Source organism: Ciconia boyciana, chromosome 1, assembly GCF_034638445.1.
Source record: "Ciconia boyciana chromosome 1, ASM3463844v1, whole genome shotgun sequence".
Taxonomy (NCBI): Eukaryota; Metazoa; Chordata; class Aves; order Ciconiiformes; family Ciconiidae; genus Ciconia; species Ciconia boyciana.
The window spans coordinates 73723684-73741867 of record NC_132934.1 but is presented as its reverse complement, the minus strand read 5'-3'; the positions used below and the strand labels follow the sequence as shown (position 1 = coordinate 73741867).

The following is an 18184-nucleotide window of genomic DNA, read 5'->3' as shown; positions in this document are numbered from 1 at the left end:
CAGGAAACTTTTTCCTTTGTAAAAGACATTTTTTAAAAATGTATTCCAACAGACTTATTTAAATTGTAAGAGCTTGCTTGTAAAGATAAACTTTACACTGAAATCTGAGTACGCACATAACAAACAGCTGCAAAGAAACTTTTGTTTTTAGCTGATAGAGGTTTTAAAAAAGAAAACAAAAAATGTATAAATGGGATTTTGATATACCATATACTCTTAAAATTTGAATTTATGTAATTCCTATGGTCTGACAGAGAACACATTCCCAAGCCTTAGTACTGTGTTGCAAAGCAAAACCACATAGAAACTCTTTAGAATGGGTCTTCAACTACTCAGATTGACACTTGGCCAAATGCTCCTTTATTCTTTTATTTATGCTAACACGTAAATACTCCAACCCTGAGCTGCTCTGCTGTGCCTGAAACGACTCAGAGAGAAGGAGGGCCAGTCATGGCAGGAACTGCTTGTGGCCCAGAGTTCTCCTACTGCAATGGCCTCCTAAACCCTTGGAGGGCTCGGCGCGGGAGCTAAGATGCAGCAGACGAGGCCAAGAGAGCTGGCTAAATAGCAAGTAATATTCGCATTTGAAGGAGGGACATTGGAACTGTTCACTTTTGCTGAAGGTCATGCAGGAAGTCTGTGCAGAGGTCAGGAAAAACTCCAAAAGATCCAGATCTCTTGAATCCTTGTCCAGAGAGCAGGAAGCTCAAGGCATCACACCACCATTGAGTCTGGAAATGCAGCTGCTAGAATAAAGGCAACTTAGAAAGCATGACTGCTTGGAAGCAGCTGTTTCTTTCAAAGAAACGTCTCCAAGTATTTAAATTTTAGTACAATTTAACTTTTATAATTTATAAAAAAATTGTATTTCTGCTTGCTATGATTTCTAGGTAAATATGTAGTTTGGAGTCAATAACAAGCAGATACAGCGAAGCCGTTTACAGTTAACTAATAAAGCAATCCAGTTTCACCGCCTATAGAATTTTAATTGCTTTAGCTGTACTCCTCTATTGCTATAGATACATTATTTCTTGACATTAATTTTCCTCCTCTTTTTGTTGCCAGTCCTAAGAACATGCTTGTTAAGAACATAAACGAGCAGGAAACCCACTGTCAGAACAAACCTCGCATATCCATTCCACATCAAAGAACCAGAGACAAACAATATGCTTTGGCTGTTGGAAGCACTCAGGGATTGCAGTGAAACTTTCAGGCTCGAAGATAGTACTTCTTCGCCCAACTAAGGACTTCCAGGTCTAGCCTCAAAGAACAGTTTTCTTATCAAAGAACAGCAAAAGCAATAGAAAACTTGTCTAATTATTTTTTGGGCCTGGCTAACTTGTTATTAGGATATCCACAGGTCCTTCTGAGAAGTCTCATTACCCTGAGGTGCTCATCAAATTATTCATGACATTCAGATTTTCAGCCCCTTTCATGAGACCTCAGGAAGAAGATTTTTCAAAAATAGCAGTTGCAGTAAAGTTAGTGTTTACTGCACCCGACCACAGAACAATACCACCTTTTCTCTGTATGTTCCCCATGCTGCGTGCCTGAGGTAACGTATAGGAGCGTGCATAATGGCTGTAGATCACCCTGAAAGCACCTGCAGAAGGTAACTGATCAGGTAAAAGAGCTAGGAGGTTTTCCTTCCTGAATGATGAGTGAAAAAAACCCTAAAAATGACAGACCCAGATGAATTTTGACTAGAATTTTCAAGAGAAGTAACATGTATACTTATATAGCACCACACTTCGCAAAGATCCCAATGGGCCCTGTGAAACCCAGCTCCGAGGGGGTATAACAAGGATAACTGAGAGATCCAGTGACACGACACATCTCTTCAGGGCAGGAAGCATTTGTACCCACTGGAGATTTGGGGAGAATTTTGATTTAGAAGAACGTAATAAAAGAAACTGGAATTTGTCCAGCCACTAGGGATTAATACTATTAATCTTAATAAAATCCCATAGCACTTTCTGTAATGCAGATGAGTTCTTTGAACTAGGTTTAAACCCAAAGATTTTGGCTAGAAACGTGGAAAGAGAATGTGTAAAGAATTTAGCAGTAGAGTTTATTACACAAAAGGTATTGAATTTGTCAAATATGATGCCTTTGGCAAGCACAGTAATAAACAATTGGCATGTGCAAAGGATTGTGAAGGGAAGTAATTTACCAGCAACAACAAAAGTCACTGTAAATGAAGCCATCATGAGATCAAACAGGAACCTTCTGCTTTGTATTTCCTGCCTGCAGACAAGCAGATGTTGCAGCAACCTTTTATCTGTATCAGACTTCCAAACCATTACAACAGCGTCTATCCCAGGTTATTTAGTGATTATAACTAGCAGTCTGGATTGGGTGTGACACAAGCCATCAAAACCTTAGGTAAAACTTTCAACTTGCACGTTTTCTCCCATGGCTCATGAATTAAGGCAATGTTCGTATCACCCTTTGGCTGTGAAGCTGTTCAACAAAGTAGCTGGCTTTGACAGTTTCCTTCTCAGCATGCCAGGTTTTTGGGATCCCAGTATGGAGTGGTTAAAAATCTCCCTCAGTTTGCGTGAGATGGCTATCCCAGAGCTGCAGACCCCATCAGTCAGGGCAGCACCTGGAAGTTACACATCTGACTGTCAAAGGCATCTGCTGTTCTACCCCTGCGTGAATCACTGGCGATATCCAGGGAGTCCATGGCGGCATGAGGGATAATGTCAATTTCCACAGGATCTTGGTGAGATAACTGAAGAAACATTAAAGAAAGCATTGCTGAACAAAGTGCCAAGAGTTCTCTGAGATTTCTATTTTTAGTGAAACATTTCAAGTGGTTTTAGGTAAGTGGATTTGCCTGGGCAATTGAGAGTAATTTGAACACCTGGAAAATGCAACATTTAATTGAGCTGCTACTGCCTGTGCGTCATGGCATCCTCTATGTTTTACCAGAACCCCAGGAGAGGCATGCTCATGTGTGGTCTCATTAGCAGATTGACTGCTGCTTCTCCATGTTTTATTGCTCATCTCTTCCCATGGGAACCTCTTGCTGTTTGAAGAGCTCCAGAGAGAGTTCGGTGATTTTCAAAGACAAGTGCATTTTTTACCTCGGTAGCCCCTACTCTTTGTGATGAGGAGTACTGAAGGAAAAGAGGTTTTCTTCATTACTCCAGTTGTATGCTTTTCTGTGGGCAGCTGTGAATCTCTGGATCAAATAACTGCATGCTAGGGAGTTTTTAAGTGGTTGGGACAGACCAGCTGCAGGCTTATGAGCAGTTCCCTTAGAATAGGTATAACCATATTTTACTTTCATACTGGCAATGATCCCAACTAATACCTTCCTAATCACTGCCTGGTGCAAATTTCCTTACATTTTTGCCATTCAGAATTTAAGCCAGAGGACAAATAAACTAGTAGGACTTCAAAACTGACAGCTAGATATGTGGCTGATGCTTTTCCATATTTTGAAATCTGTTAATTTTTAAGCTATAGGAAAAGAGGCTTTGAATACACAGTTGATCCAGATAACTTGTATGCAGCCATTTCAAATGAGTTGGCAGAAGAGCTCTCCAGATCTTTGATGAAAGTAGGTAATAAAACTTAAAAAATGGGGAAAATTTTAGTCAGCTGTAAGGTACTTTTTAAAAATTATAAATGGTGAGCAAAGAAAGTAGCTAGATGTCAATCCTAGCCCACATAATGGACTAGCAAAACCTTTCACTGAAGAATGACAGTATACTTACCAATATAATTGCAAGAAAATTGATTTCACTTACTGATGTCCCACTTTAACAGATTACTTCTGTGATTAATAAGGAAAACACTATTAAGGTAACACATTTCATTTTCTCTGGAAGCATTAGTCACTCTGCATTACTTGGGCTGAACAGTGCCATGTAATATAGACTACATTCAATCAGTATGGTCCATATTAATTGGACTGAAAAGTGCACAGATGATGGATGTTGAAATATTGGTCATCATTCAAGAAGGATGTTTATAATGAAGCCTTCCACAGAGTGGTTGAGTCACACAGCATTTAACATGGGATTTATTAGTGATCTGAAATAAAGTGCAGAATTCTGCTGGTAAAAGTTGCAGGTAATAGGATACCAATAAACGTGAGCATCGGTCACTAACACATACCAAGCAATGCCGGCAGATAAAATGGCAATTCAATATATACCAGCTTTACTGGATTTGAATCAGAGTTTGAAGAAGCCACAGGTCATTTGCAGTCTGGCGCTTAAACTGAAAGCTGGGCACTGAAAGCAAATTTGTTCAATAAAGGAAAAAGAAACACGTCAAACAGGATACCACAGAATTATATTTATGTTGTACATTTGTCTTCACATTGCAACATCCACATTGTTCATTTTGTGACAAGTATTTCTAATAATTTTGAATACATATTTACTGTATAATACATTTTACCAAGAGGCACTTCCAGTAATTCTGGCAAAAAGGAGCTTCATATAGTGTCTAACTTACAAAACAGTAAAAATAAATAATGTTTATCTAAAAGATTTTTTTTCCTGTACAGAATCTATTTTGTACAAAACATTTATCAGCCATTAACTAAATCACTTAACAAATACTTGTGAAGAGAATATATTAAGTATTGCTACATGTATTGAGTGCAAGATACTAGTGAAAGGAAAAGAATTAGTCTGTTTATGAAAATCACCTAAAAATACAAGGCCTTGTTCCTGAAGTGTTTAAAAAGGAGAAGCTTGGTTACAACAATATTGACAATATATAAATATAAATTAACGTATGTAGTACTTAGTGAAAACACTGTGTTAAAAACTGGTGTGTACAAATCCTGAACAAGATGGCACTTTTCTGCATTGCCACTTTGGCTGGCAGTTATTTTTTAAAATATTGCTTCAAAAGAATTACAAAGGTACACAAACCCCTTTTCAAATAGAGCCGTATAAAATTACTTTTCCCACCCTTTCTCTCACCTTTTGAAGTGAAAAAAATCAAGGAGGGATTAATTTTGAAGTACACGGGTGAATTGCGGAAACTTGCTACTAGAGCTGAGTCTGAGTGAGCATCATAATTGTGTCTGAGGCGCAGTGCCCCTAGGTCGCAGGCTTGGAGTCAAACCTCATAGGATAGGATGTAAAGTGACCGAATTCCTCAGTGTTTTCTGAAGTAAAAAAACTTTGGCTGGCCTTTTGTGAATTTGAAAATACAGAATTTGTATGATTTGGCCCCAAAATCTGGTGGGGGATCAAGTGCTTCAATTATATCGACACACCCAAAATTTTCACTCAGAAAGGGCTTTGACCTTGCTGGATTAATGTCTTGATTATTTTCACCAAAATGGGATTTTTTTTTTTTAAATCATATCTTGTACATAATATACGTACTTGCATATTGTTACCCAGATGGCCAAACTGTATTGGAAAACAATTATTTTTGAAAGGTACTACTTCCATAACTGGAGGCAAAGATTACAAAATGTGTTTCTGTTGGAAAATGTCCTAGATGTTCTTCTATCAAAAGCACTAAAAAGAAAAAAAACTGCCACCCGTCAGTGAAAATGTTAATCTGTTAAACAAACATAACCTACAGTATGAATCACGTCTTTTTAAAAAGTGAACTTAAATTACTTTCCATCATGCAAACATCTTATATCGATTACTGAAGAAAAGAAGACTTAACTTTAGAAAAGTAATGACCAAATGTATGCTGACATGGTTGAAATATTAAAAATATCAACACCACATAGCAGTTATTAACGCTGTCTTTGATCTTTTAGGATACTATCTGCAGTACTGTAATAAGGTTTACAAACACCTAAAAATGAAAATTTTGCATTCAAATACAAATTTTCGTCGTGTGTCAGAATCAGGCAGGAATTCTGAAAAGGAAAGATAGCTCTAACAGACAACGGGCTTTCTACCTAAAGTAGTATGTACACACATGGGAAACCCCTAACTGTTTTCTCTCTGATCAGAGTACAGACCTTTATTTTTTTCCTTTTTATGAAAGCATGGGGGCAAAACAACTAGGGTCACGGGAGAAAAAAACCCCAACAACAATCCCCCCAAAACTCAATCTCCTGTAAATAAATATTTAAAAGCAAAGAGCAATTGCTAATTCACATTAATTGTTTGTAAATGCTCGCTGTGGTACAGGAAGACGGCGTTGAAAATCAGAGCATCTAAGCCCACTGCCTCGGGGCTATCGCTAAACCACGGCAAGGTGGGTATAGAGTTGGATTACATTACTCTAAGGTATTTCTCCAGCTACTTTAACAGCCCTGTGAAATACAACATTTGTTCTTTACCCCCCAGTAGTTCCTCCCCCCGAGCCGTGCCGTGCCATGCCGTGCCGTGCCGCCTGGGACCCCACGCCTTTTGCAGGCCACCAGTGCAAGCGCAGCTCCCTCTGTGAGCCCGAGGAAATGCAAACTAACACACGCCTGCCTCGCTGGGGCCGCAGCGCAGGCTGTGTTTTGCTTATTTGATCCGATTTCTATGTGTTTTGAATCAGGACAAGAGAATTCCATCATAAAAAGATACATGGTCTGCAGCTGTGGCAAAGTCCTTTGTCTCTTATGCTTGCTTCCACACAGACAAAAACCAGAAATATTTGCGTTTCCTCATCTAATTCACTGCTGGGATACACCCCTTTCCACACCTGCAGACTTCAGTGGTGCTCCTTGGTGCACACAGATCCCATCTGCCATCAACAGCACAACAAGTGTCATCTGTTGTCTCACTTCCACACCTCGGACGTACCACAAGCACGGCTTTGGAAGTAAGAAACAACTGGAACGGACTAGCCACCTGAAAAGCGCAACTGAAATAATAAATACTATCATTTTTTTTCCTCCTCTAGCACCAAGTAAAGTTTTCTTTAATGAGGGAGAATTAAACTACTTCAGTCAAAAATCCTTCTTGGTTTACTCTAACCTTCAGCTTGGCAGACCACGGCCATGGCCAGTTGGTTATACCTGAACTCATCACCTTTCAGAAGGAATAGTTTTACAGGAGCAAGCACTCGGGGAAATTTTTGCATACACCTCAAGTGACGCTGGCAAGCTTTCAAACTGTACAGTGGTTGTTGTTGTTTCAGTTCTATCAAAGCAGTATTGTCAACTAGCTTGAGCTTTTGCCCCCTTTTGTCATTGTGAAAATGGACTCTCTAGAAATGCACCCGCACTCTTCTGCCTGCAGGCTCCTGAGGAGCTTGTATTGTCCTAAGAATTCAGGCGGGTGCTCACACGGGCGACGTCTGCATCCTACTGAGGAGGCGTGATACATTTTTCATCAAGAGAACACCTGCCTGCCAGGAAAATCCCACTAATGGCCTCTGAATAAGTCATAATTAGGATGTAAACGGAGGATAACTCTCGCACTGCTCCCTCCAACACTGGGATTCAATAACTACCACAGCAGGGACTAAAACCCTGCTTTGATTTACCTCCAGACAAATGTTGTTTTGCTAAATGCAAGTGATGAAATTCAAAGAAAGATTTATCATACTAAGTTGCTCTCAAAAGTACTGGTGCTATTTTGCTCTAATTCAGAATTTGCCTCCAATAATCAACATTTTTTGCTAGCTCTTCCAATGAGTGCTTAAGACAGCTGTCACCTAATTTCCATTATTCCCCCATCTGTTCAAAACCACTTAACATGCATTTTTTTCAGGAGGCCTGGACACTCTTATTTGTTGATTCATCTAAAAATATGGCAGAAAAAAAAAAAAAAAAAGGAAAAGATTCCCCCACCCTAGTTAATGGGGACAATTATCTTCTCTTTAATGCGGCCACTATTTTGACTAATGCTGCAACATCGAACAGTAATTAAACCCCCAGAAAGTCCATGGTTACTTCATTCCAGTGGGATTACATTTGATTTTGAAAGAAAAGGAAAATTAAGTGTGTTGCATAAAGTCTGTTTCATACTGGACTGCAACTTCCTTTTCTCTTTCCTATGAACTGCCAGTTTGACTTTCTCCCTCTATGTCTACAACCCCGTCAACTCAAGGACTAATTACACCAGTGCTTTGCTGCCAGCTGAGGAATACCCAAGTTCTCAGGCCAACGTCCAGGCCCGAGACTGGAAAGAGCAAGTAACCCTCCGTGCCTGTCTCCCAGCTGCGGTGCCTGCAGCAGACCTGGGAGAGGCACGTTCTCCGCTCTGGGCACGTGCCTCGATCTAGTCTTCCGCCCATGAGGCTGTGGGAGGCTCAAGAAATTCTCATACTCATTCTTAAATTGCAACCTTTCTTCCTTAAACACATAATGCTGGAACATCTCAACCGTAACAGTACTTGCGAAAGTAAGAGCAAATACTATATGTTTTTATGAATTATAGGTTTTCCAACAGCCAAAAGCCTCTTCTTTCAGAGAAAGAAAAGCCACAGACTCATTGCTACCCTCCCAACCTGTTGAACACTATGTCTACCAGATGGCTCAGCTCTAGAATGAACCACAGCACAGCTGTGTTGCCTCTCCCACACTTGAACCAGCTGGTGCATCTCCCTGGGGTATTTGCTGGTCAAGTGCCTTGTGCCTTCTCTGGATCACAGCCCTGGGCACAGCTGGGTTTGCTGGGCTGCCCAGACTCACACTGACCGGCACATCTGCATTCTACTTTCTAGGGCATTTCTGAAGGAAGGAAGAAAGAAAGATGGGGCCAGAATTTCAGAAGACTTTTTGTATCTAAAAAGCAGACAGAAATTTAGGAGAACTTTCTGAAGAATACAAATGAACTTAATGTCCAGCATAGAAAGCATAAAAAAAGAGTTGGGTACAGAATTTGCTTAGATGTCAAACGGTACTTTTAGAAGCATCTATCTGAACCTTTACAGACTTAACTTCCTTCCAAATTCAGACCATCATGATCTTAAGAACTTCTAACAGTAGTACCCTAAGGGTAAAAGTCCCAAATGCATCCACTCAAAAGGTCCTGAGTAATCGCAGTCTTGGATTTTAACTTGATGATGATGCAGAGAGACGTTCACACATGATGTCAGGGTAAAAACCGATGAACAACTATCCTTGCATTGTTAACAATTGCATTCTCAAATTACATCTGCCCTGGGAACCATTTACTGCCAGAATGTGACCATCATTTGCTATGAGAGCCAGCACCCTGCACAAGGTCACAGGGGAGGCCATTGGTGACATACAGCCATTTCCCCAGCTTTCTGTAAAGGATTTCACTCACAGAGGAAGGGAGTTCAAGATGGTGCCAAGAGCACAGTAAAATCCCTTTCTCCTAGTAGATTCTTGCAACTCACTTCTGATGCATGGCTTGCAACATCGCATCAAACACCATCTTTCTACTGGAGGAGGCAGATGATTTTCAGAGATGAGTGTCAACATGCTCTGTACATTAGCTCAAAATAAATCAAGAAATGCCAGGTACCCTCAAGAATTAGAGCATAAATAGTAAACTATGGCCGATTGAACATGGTGGAAATTATTACTTCTGGACACAGGCATTTTCGGGTTCTTGGAAACTAAAGTCTCAGACTCCTCCTAAAAGAAAAGGTAATAAAACAGTCTGGGGCTTTCACACTCTCTACTTCCACGTGTTCCTTCTGCAACACAAGCATAATGAGAGAAGTTATATTCCACGGTAAACAGCATGTGACTATCAAGCAAACTGGGAATATGGGGACAAAAGGGTTTATATGTGATTGCTACATGACTGGCAGAGTGCTTTTCTCACTGCACTGGGAGCTGCAAGCACTGCAAAAAGCCCTCTATTTATGGCAACAGCAAACTTCTCCTAGACTAGGAGGGAACAGGATCAGTCACCAAGTGACATTACAGTGGAGAAAACAAAATATCCAGTCAGAAAAAATAGTCCAATCTTTTCTCTTCCTGTTTTTAAAGAACTGAAAACTATGTAAATTTTTTGTTACTGCAAAACACTGTTTAAATGGGGCTTGCTTTCTCTAGTATCTAACAAACCTCTTTGCATACTGTATAAACCAGAAACCCACATCAACGTTGTAAACATCCCATTTGAAATCTGAGCACTTTGCTGATAGAATACAATTATTTTTCTTTTTTTATTTTTTTCACCCAAAATATTGCACAGGCTGTCATTTATTTGGGGTTTGCAACACCAAAGGACTGCACGAAGTGGGAAACCATCAAGGTCTAGGCTCCAAAAGGTTGCTGCAACTGCAGGTCAAAAGTTTTGCCTCCTTTGGACTAGACACTATTATAAAACCCCCTAAAAAATTACCTGCTTTATTATCTACTAAAAAAACCCAAAGTAAAAAAATGGTATTCACATGTTTGATATAAAATCTCTCTTGTATTTTCTTTGTGTTATATTTAAGCCAACATGGGAAATTTCCTGATCATTGCCTGCCAGAAATGCACTGCAAAGACTGAAAATCAGGTTCATAAGGAGTGGACACCTGCAGAAATTGGATTCTGTTAAGTAACTATTTGGAGTGCAAAAAAATGTCACCTCTTACCAAGTTAACCACTCCCAGCTACTTTAGCTTCTTCACTGGTATTCCTTCCAGTTTGGATAAAATCAATGATCATTCTGATTTTAAGCCTGTCAGCAATTCCTTCACTGTAAAAGACCTGAGTTAATCAAACTGTGCCCACAAACAGGCTTGTGTAGCAATGCCGTAACAATTTGTGACAGCTGCATTGGCAATATAGAAAGAAATCTTAACAAATTAGAAGCTGACACTGATTTTACCTAATGGCAACCAAAAATGATGACTAGGAAAAATATAATAATTCCATTTCAGCACATTTTCAGGATAATTTTTCTAAGTTCAACCCTGTGTATGCCTGCTTAGAGGAGTATGTGGAACTCCACTTGCAGGATTTCGCCTCATTCTTGAATGCCTCTTTGTAATTTTACCAACTGGGCACCCACTAACACTTTCTGCAATAACTTATTTTTTTCTTCTTCTAGCAAAGGCAATATAAAAATCAAAATAAAAAATCCAGTCCCAGGGATCATGCACTGGGAGATCATGCACTGGGAGAGATCATGCACTGGGAGAAAAAAGTGCTTGGAGATGTGACAATTTAAAGCATCTCTAAGTTTAATTTTTAAAGGACAGAATGAGGCATATTAAATTCTTCTCATACTATAAGGTATGCATATCATGTGTACAAGAAAACCCCAAATAAAATGATCAAAGTGACTGAAGAGGTGTGAAAACAGTGCAAGCTGGAATTGGTGGAGACTTGCTGAGATCTTGGGCAACATCTTTTTTTCTTTTGAATGAATTCTGCTATATCCTTTCCCTTTAAAATAATAGTGCAATTTGGATCTTTGCTTTTCTGATTTAATTGAAAAACACCTACTAAATATTTCTGCTGATAAGAGCATTCAGAGCCATGCTCCAGAGACACTCTGTTGAAAGGCAAATGCCTTCTCTACTCATAAGAGTAGGATGGGACGATATCAGGCAAATGCAACCTGTAAGAAACCCAAATCCTGTTTTCCAGCAAAAGCTCACTCTTAACGGAAATGCAAAGCAAAAAGAAACTCTGAAGTGATAACACACATGCTGATTGGCTTTGATAGAGAATGTTTTCCAACATTTTTGGGGAGGTATCAATAGGATCATGAAATATGGTGAATGCGTAACAATAGCAAAAAGTGATGGATGCAGTGTCAGAAATTTAATACAGAAAGGACAAAGGACTTCTACAAACTCTTCCTTTCACAAGCATTCTTGCTCACACAGCAATCCTCTTCTTGGCAAGGGGCTGCAGGATCAAAATATAAAAAGCATACGTAGTCAAATGATTTTTGAGAGATACTGAACTTTATATATATAATTCTTTTTGTGGGAACAAAACTCTAAATTGTGTGGTACTGGTTGGTGCTGCCAGTCCCAAAGAGCATTAATATTTTAAAGCCTTGATCCTGTAGACCACTGGCTTCCCAGAAGGGTCTATGCAAATTACTCAAGACTTTATTTGTTGGGTTTGGAAATGGCTACACTGTATAAAAATGTTTTTGTATTTATTTTTTAAAAAATTAGCTTTACAAAAAAACTTTTCCCTTTTTTTCTTTTTCTTTTTTTTTTTTTCTTAAAGATATCATTATCTACAGGAACCCATAAAAATTTTTCCATATTTACATCTAGATAGCTAATCATTGACAAATATAATATCGTGAAATAAAATATTGAAAGTGAATATCCAACCTTTTAAATAGACATTTGGCTCACAGCATAAACAACAGAGAAAACAAATAAACAGAACAAAAAAAAAGATCTGCTCTTCTCACAGGCCTGATCTTTTCCTTTCTCTTAAAAAAAAAAAAGAAAAAAGAAAAAAAGTATATTGGTGGGATCAAACACGCTGCTTCTAAGCAGAATGCCAGCAACAAACTGCTCCCATCCAGCACCTCACACTGAAAAACCAAGTTCTCTGAAGCTCATGTGAGTGGTTGCTGAGACATACAAGTGTCCGGCCGACGCAGGACTGGCACCTGTCTCCCACGCTGCTCCTAATGCATCGTTTGCCTTTTCTTCTGAGGAATGGCATGGCCCCCATGCTCCCCTTCTTTTGCTCTCAAGAGACGTAGTTTAGCTTCGTTCTTAAATGATATATTTGGCCACTGATGCACGGAGGCATAAGGTTAGGGTAGGAAGATGACAGCGTGCCTCTAATTTCCGAGTATGTACACGCGTTTGCTCTCTGTTCTCTCCTGCCTAAACACACACACTGCCCCACGCAGCCATTCACGCACTCAGAAGCATACAGAGGGCCAGGTCCTCTCAAGGGGAACAGACCAGCGTGCGACACGGTCCCTCGTAACCCCCTTTGGAAAATAAATTTCCTGGCACACCCCTTTCGTCAGCAGTCTGGGAAGTGCCAAGGGAGAGGAGGAGGGAGAGGAGGAGGTGGAGGAGCCCACGCAGCCGGATGGGGCCAGGCCAGCAGCTCGGGCCACTGCGGCCCCTGCTGAAAGGCTGCTGCCTGCAGCCGGAGCGCAAACTGCGACTTGGAGGGCTACGGGGAATGCAAAGCTCCTCAAAATGGTCTCTGGTTCCCTTGTGGGAAAAAAATTCAGGCCTCTGTTTGTTGTCATGTACTGGGACATGTGCTACAGCTAGTGTAATAAGAACTCAAACTATGCTATATTGCATTACATCCACTCACACTCGCAAACACCCCCTCAGGCACACGTATATGTTGGCAGGATATATCAGCATTCATATAAAGCTTTGGAACTTTTATCCCTCAGCATTAAGAGCAAAACCTACTTAGCTGGTACCTTACTGAAAACTGCAAATGTGCTTTAGAAGCAGCATTTCCTTAGATAACTTTCTTCTGTAAATATCACAGTGACCATAATATATATCATTAAATGTATTTTGCTGAAGTGCGCAGCCAATAATCCTGGCTATATATATATATATTTATATATAATTCCACCCACCCCCAAATCTCTTTAAAGAAAGTCTGTAAAAGCCGGTGTCGCAGTGTGAAAGCTTCCTTGAGCATAGGAGTTTAAACAATGTACCTCACCATAAAAAGGAAAGAGAAACAAATTAAACAGCTGTAGGCGCATTATCCCATACTTCTACAGTGTTGTGTCTAAATGCTGTGCTGGCTTGAGAAAGAGTCTGTGCACGAGTCAATCTGTCTTAAAATACTGCTGTAAATATTGTCATTGGTTCGGTTCTACAGTTGTGTTCTCCTCTTCATCCCTCTTGGGCTTCCCTTTCTCCTCCTCCTCTTCCCTGATGGCCTGGATTTGTTCTGAAGATTGGTGCAGCGTGGATTGCTCCGTGCCTTGCTTCTCTGTCCCGGCTATCCTCTCCTCGTCCTCAATTACCTTCTTCCACATTTTATGGTTCTGAAGCAGGTGCTGAGTGATCTGACAGTAGATTTTTCTCCTCTTGAACTTCTTCTTTCCTGTAAAATACCGTGACATTAATGTTCTGTTTTCTGTGAGAGAACAAGGAAAAGGGACTGAAGGTGTAGGAAGCAGACAGGGTGTACTATGACATATAGGAACTACACCAACAGATTTTTAAAACCACAAACTTAAACAGCCTTAAAATTCAGAAGGCTATGCCCTTCATAGACCTCTGGGAAAGCAAACTGATTTCCTGCACAGTTTGAGCCCCAGCTTCATCCTATCACAGGCTGCATGCTGTCCCTGACTATGCAGCTCACAGACACATCTAGTGCTTGAATGATTATGCATAAAACATGTTGCTGAGCCGTTTCTGCTCATTTTTTAATATCATGTACTTAAAGACTCTGATCAACCTACTCCATAACACACACATTAAATTCTGTGCCCCCCCATGCCCCCAATGGATCCCTGCTGATTGCTCTAGAAAAAAAGATCCTGATTTTGTTTTCTCCACATTTTACCTCTGATCTGAGCTGTAGAAGGATAGTGAATGAGCAAGCATTAGTAATCAAAGGAGGGAACCCATTCCTATGTTCCCTTTTCAAAGTCAGAGATTTGCCACTCCACCATCGCAGGGGAGATGACCTTAAAGCCTTTGCACAACATTGCTTTGGCAACGGAGTCTGACCACTGAAGAAGTAGTCATACACTATCAGGGAGCTTGCTTGTCTTTGGTTTTGAAGCATCAGTTCCCTGCTGTTAACCTATAAAATGTTTTTGGCGCTGGTAGTTCTCATGGCTCCTGACACAGCTGCACTACAAGTGTTTTGCTGTCTGGAGTGTGTCAATATAGTCTGTCCAACACATATTGTTAACTCCTTAACAGTACAAAGCTTGAAAATTTTCCCTGGTCATTAACAGTGGCAATGGCAGTCACAGAACTGAAATAATAACCCCTCCAAAGACAACTGCTGATTTCTTTTTTAAAGCAGGTGACGTAGGGAATGTTTTGTACCAAATAAATTTGCGTGGATTAGTATTTGCAGGTTGCCTAAAGTATGCCTGTGTCAGGATCCAAAACGTTTAGCCCTTGAAGCTTTTGAACTGGAAACAAAGAGCTTTTCACTGAGCACAGACCAAATCCAACTCAATTCTTCATTAGAAAGCCTTTGGTTCCCTGTAGGAAACCTTCAGGTTTAGCACTAATAAGAAGTCCCTACCCTGCCAATGCCACAGCAGGACATTCTCTCCTGGGTTTTCTGGGTGACCCCGCATCTTGCTGCTCTCTGCAGACACCAGTGAGCACTTGCTGTGGTGTTAAAATTTGTCTGAATCACTAAAGACTTACACTTGCATCAGAACTTTGGGGAATTACATGCTGCTGCATAATAACAAAGACTATTTTAAGCTACCTTAAGGTTTTATAACTCTTAAATTTATCTCAACTGCTTTAGTGAATTATCAGGAACTAAGTGAAGTGTTTTCTCCCACGATTATATTTCCACCTGCCCAAAAGGCATTTCCATCAAGAAAAAGATCTCCACCAACATCTACTTAACTCTTAGTATCTATGCATCTGACATCTCAACCTTTTATTTTGTTTCATTGAGAAAGTTAAGAACATCCAAAATTGTGTTGCTCATAGGTATAAATTTCTAATGACCTGTAAGACCCCTATATTGACACAAAAGATGCTGTAAATTCCTGATTCAGATCCACACAGTCACAGATAATTTAGGGAACCAGAAGAAAACAGTTTGTAACATGTTGGCATGATCGAGAAGATGAGCACCCCACATTTGGTAAGAAGGAAGTAGGAAGAATTTGTTCGGATATTTCAAAACTTCTGATACATTCATTTTTAAGGTTTTGAAAAAGATAAAGAGCCTAAAAGCACCAGGTTGGATAGTAAAGTACTGTCATGGAGTAGAATGTTAAAAAGAAAACAGAAGACAACTAAAAAATGATCTGTTTTCAATGTGACAAGGGTTAATAATGGTCTGTGCTTTTAACCCGAAAGCAGCATTGTTGGACTTGACTAGCAGTGATACAGAAGATAAATGAATATAGAAATGAGGTAAAAGGAAACTAAGGATTTCAAAGTAAGGTTAGACACTCCAATGGATAAACAAGAACATGCTTCATCTTTCTTTTTAATACAGCAATATCAGTTTCAGGCTTTGGGGTCTATGTTGGTTACCAATCGCATATGCTTTCTCCCAGTAGGCAATTCCATAAATGCCAATCTGCCACAGAAACATGTGGCTCTGCCTGCTATTACAGAGTTGATAGATAATAAGGTGCTAAAATAAATCTGTGTGTGCTATATTACTCAATGCTTGCTGTTCTCAACAACATTTTTTGTGCATGTAAACCTGCTAAACTTAAAATATGTGCGCGTGTGTGTGTGTGTGTATGAACAACAGCAATGGTTTCTTAAATACAAACCGTATACCCCTGGATCTTACTAGACATAAAAGATCAATTCTGCACATCAGGAAACATAGATTTTAGTTCCACATCCTTATGTGACTTATTGCAATCATCAAATCTTTCCACTTCTCAGCTTCCCCAATAGAAAATAGGGATGATACTCAGTAGGGCATGAAAGTGTGTGGGAAAGAACAGAAAAAGTGAGGCTGTTAAGAGAAGAAGCTATGTAACAGTATTTCACTAGCACACTTAAGGTTGGTGCTTTCTAGAAGGATTAGATATAGGGGAGGGAGAGAAAGATGACCTGGAGGAAGGAAATAAAAGAACACTAGTAGGAAATTCACAGGGAGGAGAAACACAAAAGAGAGGAAAAGGTAACGCATGCAGGATTAAACTGGTAAAAGAAACAGGTCTACAGTTGCAGCCTTTTCTCTTAAAAATCACTTCCAACGAGTTCCTGAGATCTCCTTTCAAGGTACAAATTTTCTTCTCAGTATGACAAATGTCAGAACTGTTGCCCTTCTGGAGGAGACACAGGAGACTATCAGCTTTAGTTACTGATTAGCCAGAAGGGCCAAGTGATGCAGCTCCCAGCACACAACACAGCAATGCTCAGTGTTGATTCTCTCCCCACTCTTCTCTACACATTACCTTGAAGAGATTTGCATTAAAATACTTCCATTGCTAAAAACTCTTTTACTCATCAGCATCTCAGAACCTTATTCTATTATTCCTGTACATCATGCTAACTGATGGAAATGATGAGTGCTTTCCTCGAAAAATCTTCTCCCAACTACCCTTTCTTCAACTGAAATTGTTGCAGTCTACTAACATCAGTGCTGAAATAGTCTAAAAAGCCCTCATGCACAGACGGGTGATCCAGCACCAGAAATCTCAACTGAAGGTAGAAATGAGTAGTAGATGTGAACAGCAACGCGTATCAGTCCTGAAACCATGGAGCATCTCCATTACCAACATAACTGGCTACATGCCAGCTTCAGCAAGGACAGCACTAAATCACTGTAACTCTGGAGAGGCCCATGTTGAACCTGAGCAGCTCACGGTCTCTATGCTTTTACAATATGGCTGTTTAGTTTTTGGTCACAATATGCAACTTGCTCTGTTGAAAAATGTAAGTGTGAACAACTTACTGGATTCAGCATTTTCACAAGTTTCCATTTCTGCTGTTTCTTCCTCTTCGTGCTCATCAGTATCTCCTGATTCATCACTATCTTCTATCCATTTTCCTGGCATCAGCCCCGCTGAGTCATAGGAGTTACATAGTGGTCCCACAATGTGAGTGATGAAAGATTCTTGGAGGTGTGCCAGCTGAGGAGCAGAGCGATCCATGAAAGGACTGATTGGCAAGCCCAGACTAGCCTCTTCATCACCCTGGAGATGAAAAATAGCAGTAATTTCTCTGAAGTAAATGAAACAAAACGGTGTAACAAAAAGGAGTAATGCACATCAAACCAATTAAAAATGATGAAAGAAAAATAATTCAACTCTAATGCCACTTCCATAGCACGCCAGCATAACATTACAACAGTGCCATCACGTCAAGTGGTTAATCGAAGTTACAGCTCTTTTCTTGTAAGAGGACCCACCACTGATAGTGTGAATTTTAACAAGGATGTCAGTTAATGACTCTGCAGAATGATGCCCACCACCCTTGTCCTGTACTTTACATTGTGAGTGTGCAAATTATTCTTTTCTTTCTTTTTCCACATTATTTTCAAAAAATCCCTTCTGATTTTGTGATTGTTAGCTTGCAGTTAGCCACCTGTTTGCAGGGAACAAGACTGAACTACAAGCAAGGGCTATCTCATTGAACCAGTTTTCTTATTAATTTTGTCCTTACTATACATAACATGGAGAGGTCCTCTTGGCTTTGGGTCATAAGTATTTGTTTCCTGAGACTATTAGAATGA

The 18184-nt window shown here is 40.0% G+C and overlaps 1 protein-coding gene across 6 annotated transcripts in view; it reads right to left on the bottom strand.

Moving 5' to 3' along the window:
- Positions 1-4292: 4292 nt before the first annotated feature.
- PDE3A (phosphodiesterase 3A) overlaps positions 4293-18184 on the bottom strand; it is a 267927-nt gene continuing 254035 nt past the window's right edge. For all 6 annotated transcript variants that reach the window (XM_072874501.1, XM_072874537.1, XM_072874529.1 and 3 more), the window contains exons 15-16: positions 17405-17645; positions 4293-13873 (exon numbers count right to left, since the gene is read on the bottom strand). In XM_072874501.1, the coding sequence (XP_072730602.1) occupies positions 13626-13873; positions 17405-17645 (489 nt within the window). In that variant the 3' untranslated portion in view covers positions 4293-13625. The remainder of the gene's footprint in view (positions 13874-17404; positions 17646-18184) is intronic.